The 17,003-nt window shown below is 30.1% G+C and overlaps 4 protein-coding genes across 5 annotated transcripts in view; 2 read left to right on the forward strand and 2 right to left on the reverse strand.

The window, feature by feature from the left end:
• Positions 1-1,033: 1,033 nt before the first annotated feature.
• LOC119609940 (N6-adenosine-methyltransferase MT-A70-like protein) lies at positions 1,034-3,537 on the reverse strand. Its single transcript, XM_037964991.1, has 5 exons — positions 3,205-3,537; positions 2,826-3,143; positions 2,654-2,766; positions 1,611-2,563; positions 1,034-1,546 (listed from the first exon to the last, which is right to left on the reverse strand). The coding sequence occupies exons 1-5, from the start codon at positions 3,404-3,406 to the stop codon at positions 1,114-1,116; spliced, it is 2,019 nt and encodes a 672-aa protein (XP_037820919.1). The 5' UTR covers positions 3,407-3,537; the 3' UTR covers positions 1,034-1,113.
• A 320-nt stretch (positions 3,538-3,857) lies between these two features.
• Positions 3,858-5,421, forward strand: LOC119609937 (putative serine/threonine-protein kinase STE20-like). Its single transcript, XM_037964988.1, has 4 exons — positions 3,858-4,297; positions 4,357-4,794; positions 4,857-5,105; positions 5,164-5,421. Exons 1-4 carry the CDS (start codon positions 3,988-3,990, stop codon positions 5,238-5,240), a joined length of 1,074 nt encoding a protein of 357 aa, XP_037820916.1. The 5' UTR covers positions 3,858-3,987; the 3' UTR covers positions 5,241-5,421.
• Positions 5,422-5,492: 71 nt separating this feature from the next.
• Positions 5,493-10,216, reverse strand: LOC119609938 (myosin-2 essential light chain). 2 transcript variants are annotated; one of them, XM_037964990.1, is made up of 3 exons: positions 10,084-10,216; positions 9,989-10,016; positions 5,493-6,168 (listed from the first exon to the last, which is right to left on the reverse strand). In XM_037964990.1, exons 1-3 carry the CDS (start codon positions 10,084-10,086, stop codon positions 5,756-5,758), a joined length of 444 nt encoding a protein of 147 aa, XP_037820918.1. In that variant the 5' UTR covers positions 10,087-10,216; the 3' UTR covers positions 5,493-5,755. The 2 variants fall into 2 exon arrangements, with proteins under 2 accessions (XP_037820918.1, XP_037820917.1); XM_037964989.1 differs by lacking the exons at positions 9,989-10,016; positions 10,084-10,216 and adding an exon at positions 6,883-7,169.
• A 1,573-nt stretch (positions 10,217-11,789) lies between these two features.
• LOC119609929 (F-box/LRR-repeat protein 20) overlaps positions 11,790-17,003 on the forward strand; it is a 38,127-nt gene continuing 32,913 nt past the window's right edge. Inside the window, exon 1 of the mRNA XM_037964965.1 lies at positions 11,790-12,577. Coding sequence (XP_037820893.1) covers positions 12,503-12,577 — 75 coding nt within the window. The 5' untranslated portion in view covers positions 11,790-12,502. The remainder of the gene's footprint in view (positions 12,578-17,003) is intronic.

Genomic DNA, 17,003 nt, shown 5'->3' on the forward strand with positions numbered 1-17,003 from the left:
GAACTGATCTAAAACTGAACTAGAACCGAACTAGAATTGAACTAGATCGGAACTAGAACTGAGCTAGAACTGAACTAGAACTGAACTAGAACTGAAATAGAACTCAACTAGAACTGAACTAGAATTGAACTAGAACTGAATTAGAACTGAACTAGAACTGAACTAGAATTGAACTAGAACTGAGCTAAACTAGAACTGAACTGGAACTAAACTACAACTGGACTAGAACTGAATTTAAACCGACTTGAACTAAACTGGACGTAAAGTAGAACTTAACTAGAATTAAACGAGAACAGAACTAGAACTGAACTAGATTTGAACTAGAAATGAACTTGAACTGATCTAGAACTAAATAAGAACTGAACTAGAACTAAAGTAGAACTGAACTAGAACTAAACTAGAACTTAAGTAGAACTGATCTGTTCTAGAACTGAACTTAAACCAAATTAGAGCTGAACTAGAAGTGTACAAGAACTGAAGTGAAACTGAACTTATAGTTCAAGTTCAAAACTAAAACTCAACTGGAACTGTAATAGAATTATACTAGAACTGAACTGGACCTGTACAATAACTAATTAGGGCTGACCTAGAACTGTACTAGATCTGTATTAGAACTCAAATAGAACTATACAAGAACTGAACTTGAACTAAGATGGATCTGAACTTGAACGCAACTAGAATTCATAGAACTGCATCAAAACTATACTAAGACTGGGCTAGAACGGATCTGGAACTGAGCTAGAATTTAACTAGAACTGAACTGTTCTAGGAGTGAACTAGAACTGTACTGGAACTGAACTAAACTAGAACTGAAATAAAACTGATCTTAACGAAACTAGAGCTGAACTAGAAACGTAATACATAGAACTGAACTAAGACTGTACTAGAACTGATCAAATAAGATCTTTGAAGAGAATGCTTACTCTACTGTAGAGTCAAATTCTTATTAGGAAGTCGTTTAATATTTTCCTTTACCACAATTACTTTTAAAGATGTTATTAAATAATTCTTAATAAAAAAAACACTCCCGCTCTTTACGAAAAACTCTTAATAAAAACACTTTATTCATGATTGTATTTCATAGTAAACAATTTACTTGATTCTCTTCACAATTTATTTCTTAGCTGTAGGATTAGTGGGAGTAACACTAGTCGTAGCTGGTGCCATACAATTGCCATCGGGATAACGTTTTTGGAATTGTGTTATAAGCTCAGGATCCACTAGACGTATACCATCCAATTGATTGCCCAAAGTAATCCAATTGGGTTGAACATTATGAGGACGGCCAAATAATTCGATTTTACGTGAACCCGGACTAAGACGTTCTATAATACCGTAAATTTCATCGGGTTTATGAGAAGTAGCTCGCACTTCGGCAACAATAACATCACAATCCAAGCCGCGATTAAGATTTTTCGGATTACCCTTCATGCCCACCAAACAATGTTCTTTGCCGTGGTTAAGCCAATGGCCGGTTCGACCGGTGCGTATAATACGTTGCAATTGATTGGTTTTGACCCAAATTAATTCATCCACACGTTCATAACTGGAATTTTAAAATAATTAAATGGTTAACAATTTGTTTACAATCATTTGGATTGAATTCCTACCCCCATAACATTAAGCATTCACGTCCTAGCTCCATGGCTCTGCCGGTAACCCAAAGAAAGATTAAACCATCATCTTGCAAAGCTGGCACACCCAATTGTCGCATTTCATCGTCTGACATAGTGCCATACGGCAATTCCATATGAATATCCCATGGTGGATCAGCCATGACAACCGCAAATTTACCCAAAACGGTCATATCGAGAAAACGCAAATCACATTGTATCCACTGAGGTGGATACAAAGTTACACTAGGATCTACGCTGCGTTTAATACATCTATTGGTTTTGACATCGGTTGGCTTATTCGTATTTATGTTGGGCAGAGTGTCGACCTCATAGTGGACATATTTACAAGTGGCCATATGAAAACAAGTATTTAAGAAACTACAATCACCCAAAGACTCATCTGTATGCGATTGAATGATTTTTTTAAAATGCAATTTTGTACATTTATTCAAATGTTGTAGATTTTCATCGTTTGTATCCTCCTCACCACCTGGCACGGTGATTTCGTCTTTTGTATTGTCCGCCACTATTTCACCATCTTCGGCGCCCGAGTCATTAGCTTTTGTTTCTAGTTCTTCTGAGGTTTCTTCGTTATCTGCGCCTTCTTCATTGGGTTTTAAACGTTTAACCGCCAAATCTTCTGTGGAGGGTGATTCGGAGTTGCTGTCTTCCGCCGCTATTTGGCGCTTTTGAGTTTTAAGTTTGTGTTGAGTTTCGATTTGTTCTTTCTTTTTCTTAGCTTCCATTTCAGCGGTGGCCTGTTGTGCTTTAAGGCATTCGATTTTAGTGCCATGAGGACAAAATTCCATGACTTGGGCACCACCATGAGATTTAAACTTTTCCGCTACCGAACGCTCTTTGGCGGTAGGTTTTGTTAAAAGTTCAAGAATTTCCTCACCCACCTGTTTACTTTGTTTTTCACGGGTCGAGGGCATAGAGAGGAGAGACTGGAAAAGAGTAAAAAAGGACAATAGAAAGCAATTTTGTAAAGTTTCCGCAGCTTCTAGACAGAATAGTTGATAGTTTCCTTAACCCACCATTATATCATCCGAATCTGCATTTGTATTGATATCTTTGCGATCTGAACTATCTTCACTTTCATCCGCTTGATCATTACTCATATTGTCCTCCAGCATATCACCATCTTCAACTAAAATTTTGAATTATTAAAGTCTATTTCATCTTTTGAGAAAATTGTTCAAAACTTACATAGTTTCTTATATTTTCGTTTAATTTCTTCCGTTAAATCGAAATTGTCATTTATGAAACTCTTATAAAGATCTAATAATATCTTCGATTCCAAAGAAATAACCTCACAGCCACTTTCTTCACCAATTGTCACCCGTTTGATACAAACGGCTCCCTGTTTGGCCAATTTATTTAAAATATAATCAACACTTTCAGCTACCACTGGAGATTTTGTTATCTGCGAAACTTTTTCTAGCAATTGGGTAGATATAATGGGCAATACTAACGATGGGGTGGTTAATATTTCCAGCAGTGCTTGCTCTACTAAAGTGTCGGATTCTAATAAAAAATTTAGGTCATTATAAAAATGTTTTGCTCTTTTTTGTGAATAATTTAATACCATTTTCCGTTTTCCTGACTATAGCTGGATTCTTGACTAGACCCACATTGTTGTCTTCGGTCTTTGAAGAAGCCGCTAAATTGCTGGCTCCACCGGTGGCTTGCAAAATACCATGTCTTTCCTTTTTACGTTTCTCTAACTTTTCTCTGAGCGTATTACGTTTGCTTTTCAATGCCTTGATATCATCCCAGGCATCAGCCATATTTTTAAAGGATTTTTTCTATAAAATCCTTGCAATTCTCCTAGAAAAATAGCAAAATTATAAAAATAAACTATAAAAAAATTATATTTTTGCAACAAGCAAATTATTAGTGATGCCAGATGGCAAAGAGTAGCCAAAGTTAAGCCAAAAGGTAACCAGATGTGAAAATTTGCAAATGGGGATAAAGACCGAGGTAAATAAACTAAATATTTTGAATTTTATAGAAGAAATTTTAGAAATAAATGTATTTTTATGAAAAGCTAATAATTTAGGTTCTTTAGTTTTTACATTTGATTGTTTATAAGATATTCAGTAAACATTTTAAATAACAAAATAATTTCCACTTGTAATGAATGTTAAAGAATGAAATCCGGCATCTCTCTATAACTACCGGCAACTCTTTTTTGTTGCTTTACAAAATTTGACATTTCAAATGAATAAATTTGTTATTGTTTTTCAATTGATTCTCTCTTTCACTTTGATTTTAGTGTGTCTATTTGTAAATTAATTAATAAAAATCTATTTTTTTAAGCAAATATTAAATTTCTTATACAAAAAAGTATTCCAACCAAATATTTACAATGTTTGGCTGGAATATACGTGATTATGATATAAAATTGGAACTGGCTAAATGCTCTAATGGCACTGTTTATATGGCCAAATATTTACCCAATGATCAGCATGTAGCTTTGAAACGCTACCATTTGGAAAGGACCACCAAAGAAGAGGCGGAAAATATACGTGACGAAGTATTGGCTATGCGACACTTTAGTCATCCCAATCTACATAAATTCTATACAACATTTGTAACCGAATTTGATTTGTGCGTAGTAAGTCCACTGATGTGTTTTGGCAGTTGCCGGGATACCATAAGAAATTGTTTTCCCACAGGCAAGCTATTAAGCTGAGGAGTAGTTAAGGAATATTTTAATTGTGATTATGTTTTTAAGGTTTCCCTGAAATTCTTATTGCTTTAATAATGCGTGATGTTTTGTCGGGCCTAGAGTATTTACATAGACGCGGTTATATTCATCGTTCTGTTAGAGCCAGTCATATATTACTTAATCAAACGAAAGCTGTTTTAACAGGCTTTAGAGATTGTACTAGTTTTATGTCTCATGGTGGCCGTGTCACTGCCCTACATCAACTACCTCCTCACAGTATACGCAGTTTAAATTGGTTGGCCCCCGAAGTTTTGGAACAGAATCTTATTGGTTATAATGAAAAATCAGATATTTATTCGATAGGCATTACCTGCTGTGAATTGGCTAATGGGGTGGAACCTTTTGCTGATTCCCAACCTACATTTATGTTTACCGAGAAGATTAGAGGCAATGTGCCGACTTTATTGGATCGTTCTACCTGTCCGGCGGTAGATGAAATGATAGGTAGTCTGGAAACATTACACATATCCACATAGAGCTAAACAATTTTACATATTTTTTTCTAGAAATCATAGCCACTGCCAATAAAACCGATTCAACTATAGCCGCGGAAACCCAGCAAATCTATTTGCAGCGCATGTTTTCCGATGAATTCCATCAGTTTACCGAAATTTGTATGGAAAAGAAACCCAGCAATAGATGGTCAGCCTTAAAGCTTTTATCACATTCATTTTTCAAACAATGCCGCCATAATAGTATTCTAGATGTAACCCAACGTTTTGGCATGCAATTGTCCGACTATGACCAGTTAAGAGGTGAGTGATAGAAAAACTTTATTATAAAATGTTTATTCTTATGTTTACTTGTTTGCAGATGAGAGCCTGCAGTTGAATAAAGAATTAAATGATTTAAATTTAAATGATCCTAATAATTGGCAATGGGAATTTTGAATGGGAAAAGCTGTTTAACTAATTAAGTTGTTTTTTTGTTTAAATGAAATAAAAAGTAGTTTTTGTTTTCTTTTTTTATGTTTAATACAAAAAATTAGTAAATTATGTATGTGTTTTATAGGTGAGTGTATAATTTTTTAAAAATACATATTATAATTATAAAAGAAAAACAAAATGTGGAATAAATTTAATAAATACACTTGCGCATAAAGTTAATTTTTAAATTAAAATTTCTTTTTTTTTTTCATTAAATGCAAAACAAGCAGAAAATAAATTATTTGTTTAAGAAAATACTTTACAAAATACTTTTTTCAAAAGGGTTTTTAGGAATTTAAAAGGTTTCTACTTAAGTTAAGTTGCCGAATTATAAAAAAAAACTTTATTTATAAGTTAGGTAAGAAAAAAATGGCTGTAATTGAAGAGTTTTTTGTTGTTGTTGGTGGTTAATAAAAAAACAAATACATTTAAAGTTGATATTTGGCTTCTCTCCTTTTACGTTTGTTTTTTTACGCTTCCTAACCATTCATAACCATGCGTACAAATTCTTCATAATTAACATTGCCCTGTGAGTCCTCTTGATTGGCCAACAATTGTTCCACTTCTTCGTCCATCAATTTCTCGCCCAAGGTAGTGAGTAAATGTCTTAGTTCGGCTGAGGAAATGAAACCACTGGCATCTTTATCGAAATGGCGTAAACCTTCAATGAAATCATCGGCCGTATCACCAGATCTAGCCTTGGAAATGGCTTGATAAATGGGTAAGAAAACTTCGAAAGATATACGCTCATCGGGTTTCAATTGATGTGTGCATTTTTTGACATCGGATTCGGTGGGATTTTGTCCCAGGGCGCGTAAGCATTCACCCACTTGACTGACATGGATTTTGCCATCACCACGATTGTCAAAGAGATTGAAGGCTTCTTGGAATTCTGTAAAAGGGGGAAAGGAAATTTTTGAAATATTTTTAAATAAATTTAATCTTTTTTTTAATTTTGGAAAATTTTTAAATAATTATTGATTTTTTTTAATTTTTAAATAATTTTTTGATTTTATTTAATTTTTAAATAATTTTTTTGATTGCTAAATAATTTTTTAAATTTTTTTTTGTAAATTTTTAAATATTTTTTGAAATTTTTTTCTATTTTTAAATAATTTTTTAATATTTTAATAATTTTTTTTTAAAAAATTTAAAAAAATTTTTAAATTTTTAAATAATTTTTGAAATTTTTCAAATAATTTTTAAATCATTTTTGAAAATTTTTGAATAATTTTTTAAAATTTTTAAATCATTTAAAAAAAAAATTTAATAAAAAATTATTTTGAGAAAAATTTGTTTGTGGGGATTTCGAAATTTTTAAATAATTTTTAAAATTTTTAAAAATTTATAACATTTTTTTAAAAAAGTTATAATTTTGAAAGAAATGTATTTTTAGATTTTCAAATTTTTTTTAGAAAAATATTAAATTTTTTCTTTTAACAATTAAAAATGTTGAAAAATTTCTTCAATAAATTTTTGTCATTAATTAATTTTGTTCACGCACTTAATTAAATTATTTAACAAATCAATGATTTGTTTCTCAAACATAAAAACTTTTAAATTTTCCCTTAGAATTCAAAACTTCTTGATTCATTCACTCTCTAACCTTCAACAGTGGAAAATTTATATTTTGTAGGAGCCTCATAAAGGAACATTTTTTTTTCTTCTTTAATTAATTAAATAAATTTTATTTCACTAACTGTTTGACAACTTATTGTTGTGGCTTTAAGTGGAAAATAAGCACAATTTATCGGGGTAATAATTCAATAACAACTAAAGCTTATTTGTGTTGCATGTCGTTTACTAGGCCGCAATTGTGGCAAGTTTATTTAGTCGTTGTTTTCCCTCTACTTTCCCCCTTTAGTGGTTTAGAACGTCTTGTTTGTTGTCTTCTCTTGCAATTTAAGCGTTTCGCCGAGATTTGATTTTCATTCATATGAAATGTGGTTATGGTCTGTATGTATGTATATTAGTATTTGTATACCAAATTTGTCTAAGAATTGAGTATGTGTTCGTTTTGTTTTAACTTTTAAAACGCCTCTAACGTTAATGATGATAATGGAACACAGCAAATACTGATATTTGATTAAATACAAAGAGGCGTAGTTTATGAAGAGGAGTTGATATTTTATTGAAAATCATCCATAAAAAAAGATTTTCATATAGAATTTGTTTTGTAATAAAAAACCTTTATATATTTTCAAATATAAAACAATCGATATCCCCTATTTTAAGATAAACTACCTCCGTTTTACAGTAGATGTATAATTTATAGTTTTTCTTAAACTGTATTTGTTGCTATTATCAATTGCTCATTTTTGTAGAGACTCTCAAATAAAATCTGGGTTGTGAATATGCCATTTATGGTAAAAAAAAACAATCTAACATTGAAAATTGTTTTCATTAAAATTAATAATGGCAAGCACGTATGTTGTAAACAATGCAATATAAATTATTAATAAAATTTAACATTTCAAAAATAGTTTCTTTACACACCACTATAACGGTCCCGTTATATCTATCTATCAATTCTGTCTGTACTAGAACCGAACTAAAATTGAACTAAAACTATAATTAAACTGAAGTAGAACTCAACTAAACTAGAACTGAAGTAGGACTGAACTAGAACAGAACTAGAACTAAAGAAGAACTAAACTAGAACTGAACTGAATTAGAACCAGAATTGAATTCAAACTGAACTGAAACTAGAACAGAACTGAAACTGATCTGGAACTGAAGCAAAACTGAACAAGAACTGAACTCGAACTGAACTGAACTGGAACTAAACTAGAACTGAACTAGAACTAAACTAGAACTGAACTGAATTAGAACCAGAATTGAATTCAAACTGAACTGAAACTAGAATAGAACTGAAACTGATCTGGAACTGAAGCAAAACTGAACAAGACTGAACTGGAACTAAACTAGAACTGAACTAGAACTAAACTAGAACTGAACTAGAACAGAACTATCTACCTATTTATCTATCTATCTATCTATCTATCTATCTATCTATCTATCTATCTATCTATATATCTATCTATCTATCTATCTATCTATCTATCTATCTATCTATCTATCTATCTATCTATCTATCTATCTATCTATCTATCTATATATATATCTATCTATCTATCTATCTATCTATCTATCTATCTATCTATCTATCTATCTATCTATCTATCTATCTATCATACTATCTATCTATCTATCTATCTATCTGTCTATCTATCTATCTATCTATCTATCTATCTATCTATCTATCTATCTATCTATCTATCTATCTATCTATATATCTATCTATCTATCTAGCTATCTCTCTATCTATCTATCTATCTATCTATCTATCTATCTATCTATCTATCTATCTATCTATCTATCTATCTATCTATCTATCTATCTATCTATCTATCTATCTATCTATCTATCTATCTATCTATCTATCTATCTATCTATCTATCTATCTATCTATCTATCTATCTATTTATCTATCTATCTATCTATCTATCTATCTATCTATCTATCTATCTATCTATCTATCTATCTATCTATCTATCTATCTATCTATCTATCTATTTATCTATCTTATAACTGTGAGGTAAGAGAAAATTATTAAAATTTAACTAAAAAGCTCGGATCTGTCCAGTGCGTAGAGAGAAAACAAGTTAATCCAAATTTTCTTTAGTTTATCAATCTCCTTAAAAACGTCATTTATTTAATCTTTAACTACCTTAATGGAAAGTACTACTTAAACCAAAGTCTTATCAATATTTTATCGACAATAACTAGAATTTTAAGATTAGCAGTTAATTTTATATAGAAATAAACTGATATGAAAATAAAACAAAAAGAAAATAATAGAAAAATATTAGTCAGTTGCATAATATTTAATAAAAACTAACTTACACATATAAATAAAAAAAAACTGAACAAAAACGAAAATAATAAACCTTAGTAAAACTGTTTATGAGTTTAAACAAAAAGCTGACAGATTTCAAATAAAAGCCATTTATTTTAGCAGTAAACATTACCATTTAAGGCAAATACAGCTAAATGTATAGTCGCTATCTATAGAACGTCTCTTGAGCTTTATATGGCTAACAAAAACATCGAGTAAAGAAACAAAATTTTCACGAGTATTTAACAGAAAAAAGAAAATGCTATAAATTAAATTGTTGGCGGAAAATTGTTAAACATTTTAAGAAAAACAATACTACTTATAGGAGCTATGACTAGTACATACCGACAAAATTTAACTATTTGCTTTAAATCAAATACTATAACGACAAATCTTATCAAAAATTTTAACAAAAATAATAAATAAAACGATGACTAACAATGCTATTTATTATAATAAACCTAACTGAAGTACTTATAACACTGTAACAAGATGAGTTGGCACCAAATCAACCGAATAATTAAGAAATTACACACAAAAATAATATGTTGTATGCAAAACTTTCAACAATATCATTGTTTACTTTTTGTTTCTTCACAAATACGAATATTTACTTGATTTCTTTCTTTCTCCTAATATGACTCATTTCCATTAAGATTTCTTAAACTCAAAAAGACAGCCAGCCCTAACAACGAAAAAAACTTTGTTCACGGCAACTCCCCAATAATTGTCAAGAACTTTTTTTATGAGACTCCAACACCAACTAATTTTCCACGAACTACTCGTTTTGTTTTTAATAAATAATAAAACTTACCAGCTAATTGATCTTCGGAATAGTTGGCCTAATTAAAAAAGATATTTTATTAATTTATATACAATTTTTTTATTTAATTTTATATTCAAACTTACCATTTTTTATTGTTGTTTAAATAAAAATTCTTCTTGCAAAAAACACTTTTGGAATGTGTCACCAAAGAGCTGTGCCGACAAACATTTAAGTCGGCGTCTGCTGACACAAAAAAATTCGACGGCGTCTGAAAAACGGCGTTAATACGCCTAAGTTTGCAGCTATGTGTGTAATAAATTATTAAAGGTGGCAGTCCACAACACGCGTTGAAGCGGCAACGCGTTTCACTCTTTTCAAACTTTTCGCGCTTTATAAACGGCAAGTTACACACTACGCATCATTGTGATCTTTCTTTTGATGTTTTTTAGGACTAACTGTTTTAAAAATCAAAATTTAAGTTTTTTAATATTTTTCTTCCATTGTTAGAGAAATTTTTTTTTAATTTTAGTATCTACACAAAACAAAATACAACCGTGATCAGCTGCCGACGTGTCAAAAGTTGAAACTTGCTGAACTTTTCACGGCAAACGCGTTACAAACTACAATGTGTAACTTGTTAAATGAAAATACACTATTTAAACTTTTTTTGACAGAAGCCTATAACGCGTTGCCGCGTACACCGCGTGTTGTGTACTTCCACCTTAAGCGATATTAAAAACTATAAATAACTCTTTAATGCCTGCTGGAATGAAACCAATCTACAATTTTGTTTTTTTATTTGAAAGACATAAGTACTACCTTTCAAACAAAATTAAAAAATGTTAATATTGATTCCAAAATGTTAAAAAGTCGAAGTGACTTTTTGTTTTAACAAAGTCGAGCGTAAAAAAATCGAAAAAGTTCTAAATATGTTTGATAAAGTCAATAAGTTGTAAAAAATATTTAAGACGTTGGAATCAATCGAAAAAAGTTGATATTGAACAAACTTATTTTTTGTTACGACGTAGAAAATCTTAATACTTTTTCACTTTTATATCCAATATTTTTATAAAAAATCAATTTAAAATCTAAAACTTATGAAAACACCTAAATTTTTTATATTTTTATTACAAAAATTTTAAAAACAAAATTTTTCATTTCTGAAACATAATAGTTTTTGCCATATATATTGAAAAATAAGTCAAAAATAGATCGAAGTCAGAAAAAGAACTCTGTATAAGAGTTTTTATTTTAAAAAACATTCTTTCTGTATAACAGTTTTTTTTTATAAATTATTGTGTTGTGTTTTCGTTAAAAAATGACAGGTTTTTCTATAAAACTTTTGTGTATAACAGTTATTTTTTTTTTGAAAACTTCCTGTATAATGTTTTTTCATTGTTCTTTCTAGACAAATATATAGTATAACAGTTTTGTTTGCAGATAATTTATCTCTAATTTGTTTTTATTTTTCTATTATTTCTGCAGAAAATTTCTAGTATAACAGTTTTTACAGAAAAAATATATATAAAAGTTATATTTAGAGTTTCCATATTTCCTATAACAAATACTTTTACAGAAATTATTTTGTATAACAGTTTTTACTATAGAAAATCTCTTGTATAAAAGTTTTCTCTACTTAAAATAATTTTACTGTATATTTTTCCAATTCTACTCTTATTTTTTAAGTGTATCCAAGCAAATCTTAAGTCTGGCAACACATTATAACAAATAAAAAAATCAAAACAAATGAAACACAAAAACAAAATTCCCAATTGTATTTTTCGTCTTGATTTAACAACAACAACAACAATAAAGAAGATTTTTTGTGTTTTGTATTTAAAATACATTGTTTTTGTTGTATTTCGAATCAGTTTTATACAAGTGCAGTTAAAGTGTGGTTGAATGAAAATAACGCGTAGATTTGTAAACAATTTAATAATTGAGTAAAAAAGGAGAAAATTAAAACATAAATTAACAAATAATAAAAAAAGTGTGAAATTAAAAGCAAGAAGAAAAAAAGAAGTGAGCAGAAAAGAAATTCTTTTGTGGGGAAACGAAAAGAACCAGCAACAACTACAAATGTTTCGCGAATAAATTGCAACAAAACTTTAACTACGCATTTACAAAAATCAACAAAATAAAGAAAAAAATAAAAGAAAAATTGTGTCGGTCATTGTGGAAAAGTTATTATAATAAAATTAAAATAAATTAATAACATAAAAGCTAATAAAATTAAAGCAAAGCAACACATCATTAATTGAATTGTGGTTTTCAATTTAAAAGAAAAAATTCAATCAAAGAAAAAGTAAAAAATCTGAATTGAGTGCAATATTAGAAGTTGGGATAAAAAATTAAAAGAAAAACTACTAATGTAATAATTATAAAAGAAAATTTGCCAGAAAAAAAAAATCGAAAAAAAAGTCATTAATTCATGTTGGCTATCATTGATTATTCGTTTTTGCTTTATTTTCATTTTTGATTTATTAGTTCCTTTTTATTTGGGTTCTCTTTCTAACATTTTAATGCAAAATAAAATAAAATTTTCTTTTGATTTTGTTTTAAATGTCATGTAAAATTCAACCGAAAACCATGAATTCTCTTGGAAAAACCATCACACATCAAAATCAACGTAACGATGTAAGTTTCATAATTTTATTTTTCGTTATTCTTTTATCCTTTAGATATTTTATCATTTGTCATCTTTTTCATACGAAAAAAAAAAGTATAACAATTTTATCTAGTTATATTTTGATCCTTTCATTCTTATCTGTTTTCATGTTCATTTTCATTTCCTTCTTTTTTCAATTTTCATACATATTTGCCTTGCTATCTTTTAGGTTTTTTATTGAGTTTGTTTTGATTTTTCTTTTCTTAATCCCTTTTGTAGCTGTTATTAAGGGTTGCCAATTTTTATAAATTTTGTTATAATGTAAAGGAATTTTTGAGGAAGTGAACTAGAACTGAACTAGAACTGAACTAGAACTGAAATAAAACTGTACTAGAACTGAACTAGAACTGAACTAGAACTCAACTAGAACTGAACTAGAACTGAACTAGAACTGAACTAGAACTGAACTAGAACTGAACTAGAACTGAACTAGAACTGAACTAGAACTGAACTAGAACTGAACTAGAACTGAACTAGAACTGAACTAGAACTGAACTAGAACTGAACTAGAACTGAACTAGAACTGAACTAGAACTGAACTAGAACTGAACTAGAACTGAACTAGAACTGAACTAGAACTGAACTAGAACTGAACTAGAACTGAACTAGAACTGAACTAGAACTGAACTAGAACTGAACTAGAACTGAACTAGAACTGAACTAGAACTGAACTAGAACTGAACTAGAACTGAACTAGAACTGAACTAGAACTGAACTAGAACTGAACTAGAACTGAACTAGAACTGAACTAGAACTGTACTAGAACTGAACTAGAACTAAACTAGAACCGAACTAGAACTGAACTAGAACTGAACTAGAACTGAACTAGAACTGAACTAGAACTGAACTAGAACTGAACTAGAACTGAACTAGAACTGAACTAGAACTGAACTAGAACTGAACTAGAACTGAACTAGAACTGAACTAGAACTGAACTAGAACTGAACTAGAACTGAACTAGAACTGAACTAGAACTGAACTAGAACTGAACTAGAACTGAACTAGAACTGAACTATAACCAAAGTAAACATGTTTACGGAGAACTCTATAAAAAAGTCGAAAGACTTTTGTGGAATGACTATTGTCTATTAAACAATCTATTGAATCCGAATGTACTAGCGAATTTTGAATGATCGTTCCATTTGTATTAAAAATATCTCCATGTCTGACAACATTTAAATTCTTCCATTGTTTTTATTTTTGTTTATCCCTACTTTATTTATTATGTTTATAATAATTCCGGTAAATTCTTTAAACATTTTTTAAATGTGTAAACATTTAAAAAAAATGTCTTTGTTCCAACAATATTTACTTACAAATTTATACAACCGACCGACCACCAGTCTTCCATTCAAGCATAAATAAAAATGTTGCTGGTTGGCATTTAACAAGTTCACAACCTTTTGTTGCTATGAGTTCTTTGTACCTTTTACGTAAAAAGCGAAAAGCTATTGAATTGCACAATTTTTTTTTTTTTTTTTTGATATAATGAATTTTAAATTCTGGTAGTTATGCATCCAACTTTTATATCCTTTATCATAAAAAACTTGAAATATTTTTAAAGCAAATATATTTTAGCTATTTCGGTGTAGAGTCCTTTGTTTGAAAGCAGAACATTTCCACAGTTCTTTATCTTTGTTAGAATCTATTTGGTAACCAGAAGAAGTTCAACAATCTTTTTTTTTAATTTTCTTTTTTCTAAATGTAAAGTCAAAAATATTTAGTTCATTGCCTTGTTTTACTTCTAAAAGTGCAATAATCCTCAAAACAAAAGTTCAGTTCTTGTTCAGTCCTAATTCAGTTTAATTTTAGTTCTAGTTCTGTTCTAGTTCAGTTCTAGTTCAGTTCTAGTTCAGTTCTAGTTTAGTTCTAGTTCAGTTCTAGTTTAGTTCTAGTTCAGTTCTAGTTCAGTTCTAGTTCAGTTCTAGTTCAGTTCTAGTTCAGTTCTAGTTCAGTTCTAGTTCAGTTCTAGTTCAGTTCTAGTTCAGTTCTAGTTCAGTTCTAGTTCAGTTCTAGTTCAGTTCTAGTTCAGTTCTAGTTCAGTTCTAGTTCTAGTTCTAGTTCAGTTCTAGTTCAGTTCTAGTTCAGTTCAGTTCTAGTCAGTTCTAGTTCAGTTCTAGTTCAGTTTCTAGTTCAGTTCTAGTTCAGTTCTAGTTCAGTTCTAGTTCAGTTCTAGTTCAGTTCTAGTTCAGTTCTAGTTCAGTTCTAGTTCAGTTCTAGTTCAGTTCTAGTTCAGTTCTAGTTCAGTTCTAGTTCAGTTCTAGTTCAGTTCTAGTTCAGTTCTAGTTCAGTTCTAGTTCAGTTCTAGTTCAGTTCTAGTTCAGTTCTAGTTCCGTTCTAGTTCCGTTCTAGTTCAGTTCTAGTTCAGTTCTAGTTCAGTTCTAGTTCAGTTCTAGTTCAGTTCTAGTTCAGTTCTAGTTCAGTTCTAGTTCAGTTCTAGTTCAGTTCTAGTTCAGTTCTAGTTCAGTTCTAGTTCAGTTCTAGTTCAGTTCTAGTTCAGTTCTAGTTCAGTTCTAGTTCAGTTCTAGTTCAGTTCTAGTTCAGTTCTAGTTCAGTTCTAGATCAGTTCTAGTTCAGTTCTAGTTCAGTTCTAATTCAGTTCTAGTTCAGTTCTAGTTCAGTTCTAGTTCAGTTCTAGTTCAGTTCTAGTTCAGTTCTAGTTCAGTTCTAGTTCAGTTCTAGTTCAGTTCTAGTTCAGTTCTAGTTCAGTTCTGGTTCAGTTCTAGTTCAGTTCTAGTTCAGTTCTAGTTCAGTTCTAGTTCAGTTCTAGTTCAGTTCTAGTTCAGTTCTAGTTCAGTTCTAGTTCAGTTCTAGTTCAGTTCTAGTTCAGTTCTAGTTCAGTTCTAGTTCTAGTTCTGTTCTAGTTCAGTTCTAGTTCAGTTCTAGTTCAGTTCTAGTTCTAGTTCTGTTCTAGTTCAGTTCTAGTTCAGTTCTAGTTCAGTTCTAGTTCAGTTCTAGTTCAGTTCTAGTTCAATTCTAGTTCAGTTCTAGTTCAGTTCTAGTTCAGTTCTAGTTCAGTTCTAGTTCAGTTGCAAATCTGACAGTTGTCATTTATGAAATTGATCATTAACCTTTTAAAACTCAAATGAAAAAACTAATACTTCCCATGTAACTGAGTCAAACCAATGAGTAAAAACAAATACAAATTTAACTCCATTGTTAGCAAGAAATATTTTTTTGTTAAAACGTAATTTATTAATTTTGTTTTTTTGTTTTTCTATTTTTTTATTCACTCTATTACTTTTCCTCCTATGTCTGGATTCGCATTCATACATTTCGAATCTACTATTTTTCAATTTACGATAAAAACAGCAACTCCCGAACATTACCCTTTGTCTTTGGGTAAAAAAACGTTATTGTCTGTCATTGAATGTGTCTGTTTTATTTGTTTCTGATTTAAATGTTTTGAACGATAAGGTAAATATAAATAAATAAATGAAAGGCTTGATTGAGTAAATATCCAATTATCTAATGCATTTTCATATCATGATTTTGATAGACAGAAAAATTGTCGGACGGACATAACTGACTAATCGATTTTGAGCGTAGAACAAAAAGGTAAAAGTTTTCACTTTATGTTAGATATTAATGAAATAGAATGAACTATAACTAATAAAACGGATCTGAATTTTTATCAATAGAAAAATAATAACAAAAATGTTATTTGGTGCTTATCTAAAGGATTTGTGATAAGAAATATAGTATATTTGTGTTTTATTTTATAAAACAAGATAAGATTTAAATCAGTAACAAATGTTTTTCACCGATATTTATTGGCTAAATGGGAATGGTTTGAATGTATTTGCTAATATACCGAAGAGGTCGGAGAATCTTAGGTTACTTTGATGGATGCATTTGATTTAGACTGTAGTTTGGACGAAAATCAAGACTAGAGTTTAATAAATATTAAAGACTAGATCCGAGTCTGCACTGGACTATAGACTAGACTACTCTCTAACAATAGATACTATAGGCTGGACTAAAGAATGTCTCTATTATAGACTAGCCTATTGTCAGCACTAAATCTGGACTATAGGCTCGACTACAGTCTGGACTGTAGACAAAATTTTAGTCTGCACTATACACTAGTCTATAGTCTGGACGATAGACAGACTATACATAGTTTGAGCAATATATTACACAAGTCTAGATTATGGACTAGACTATAGACTGGACTATTAACTCGACTACAGTCTGGACTATAGACTCGACTACCGTCTGGTCTATAGGCTAGACTATAGACTATATTCTGGACTATTGACTAGACTAAAGTCTGGAATATTGCTTGGATTATAGACTAGACTTTGGTTTAGAATACAGACTAGACTAGAGTCTGGACTATAGACTAGTTAATAGTTTAAACTATAGACTAGACAATAGTCTGGACTATAGACT

Source organism: Lucilia sericata, unplaced genomic scaffold (assembly GCF_015586225.1).
Source record: "Lucilia sericata isolate MDLA Ls3-8-SP2 unplaced genomic scaffold, ASM1558622v1 Contig001087F_arrow, whole genome shotgun sequence".
In the NCBI taxonomy this organism is placed as follows: Eukaryota; Metazoa; Arthropoda; class Insecta; order Diptera; family Calliphoridae; genus Lucilia; species Lucilia sericata.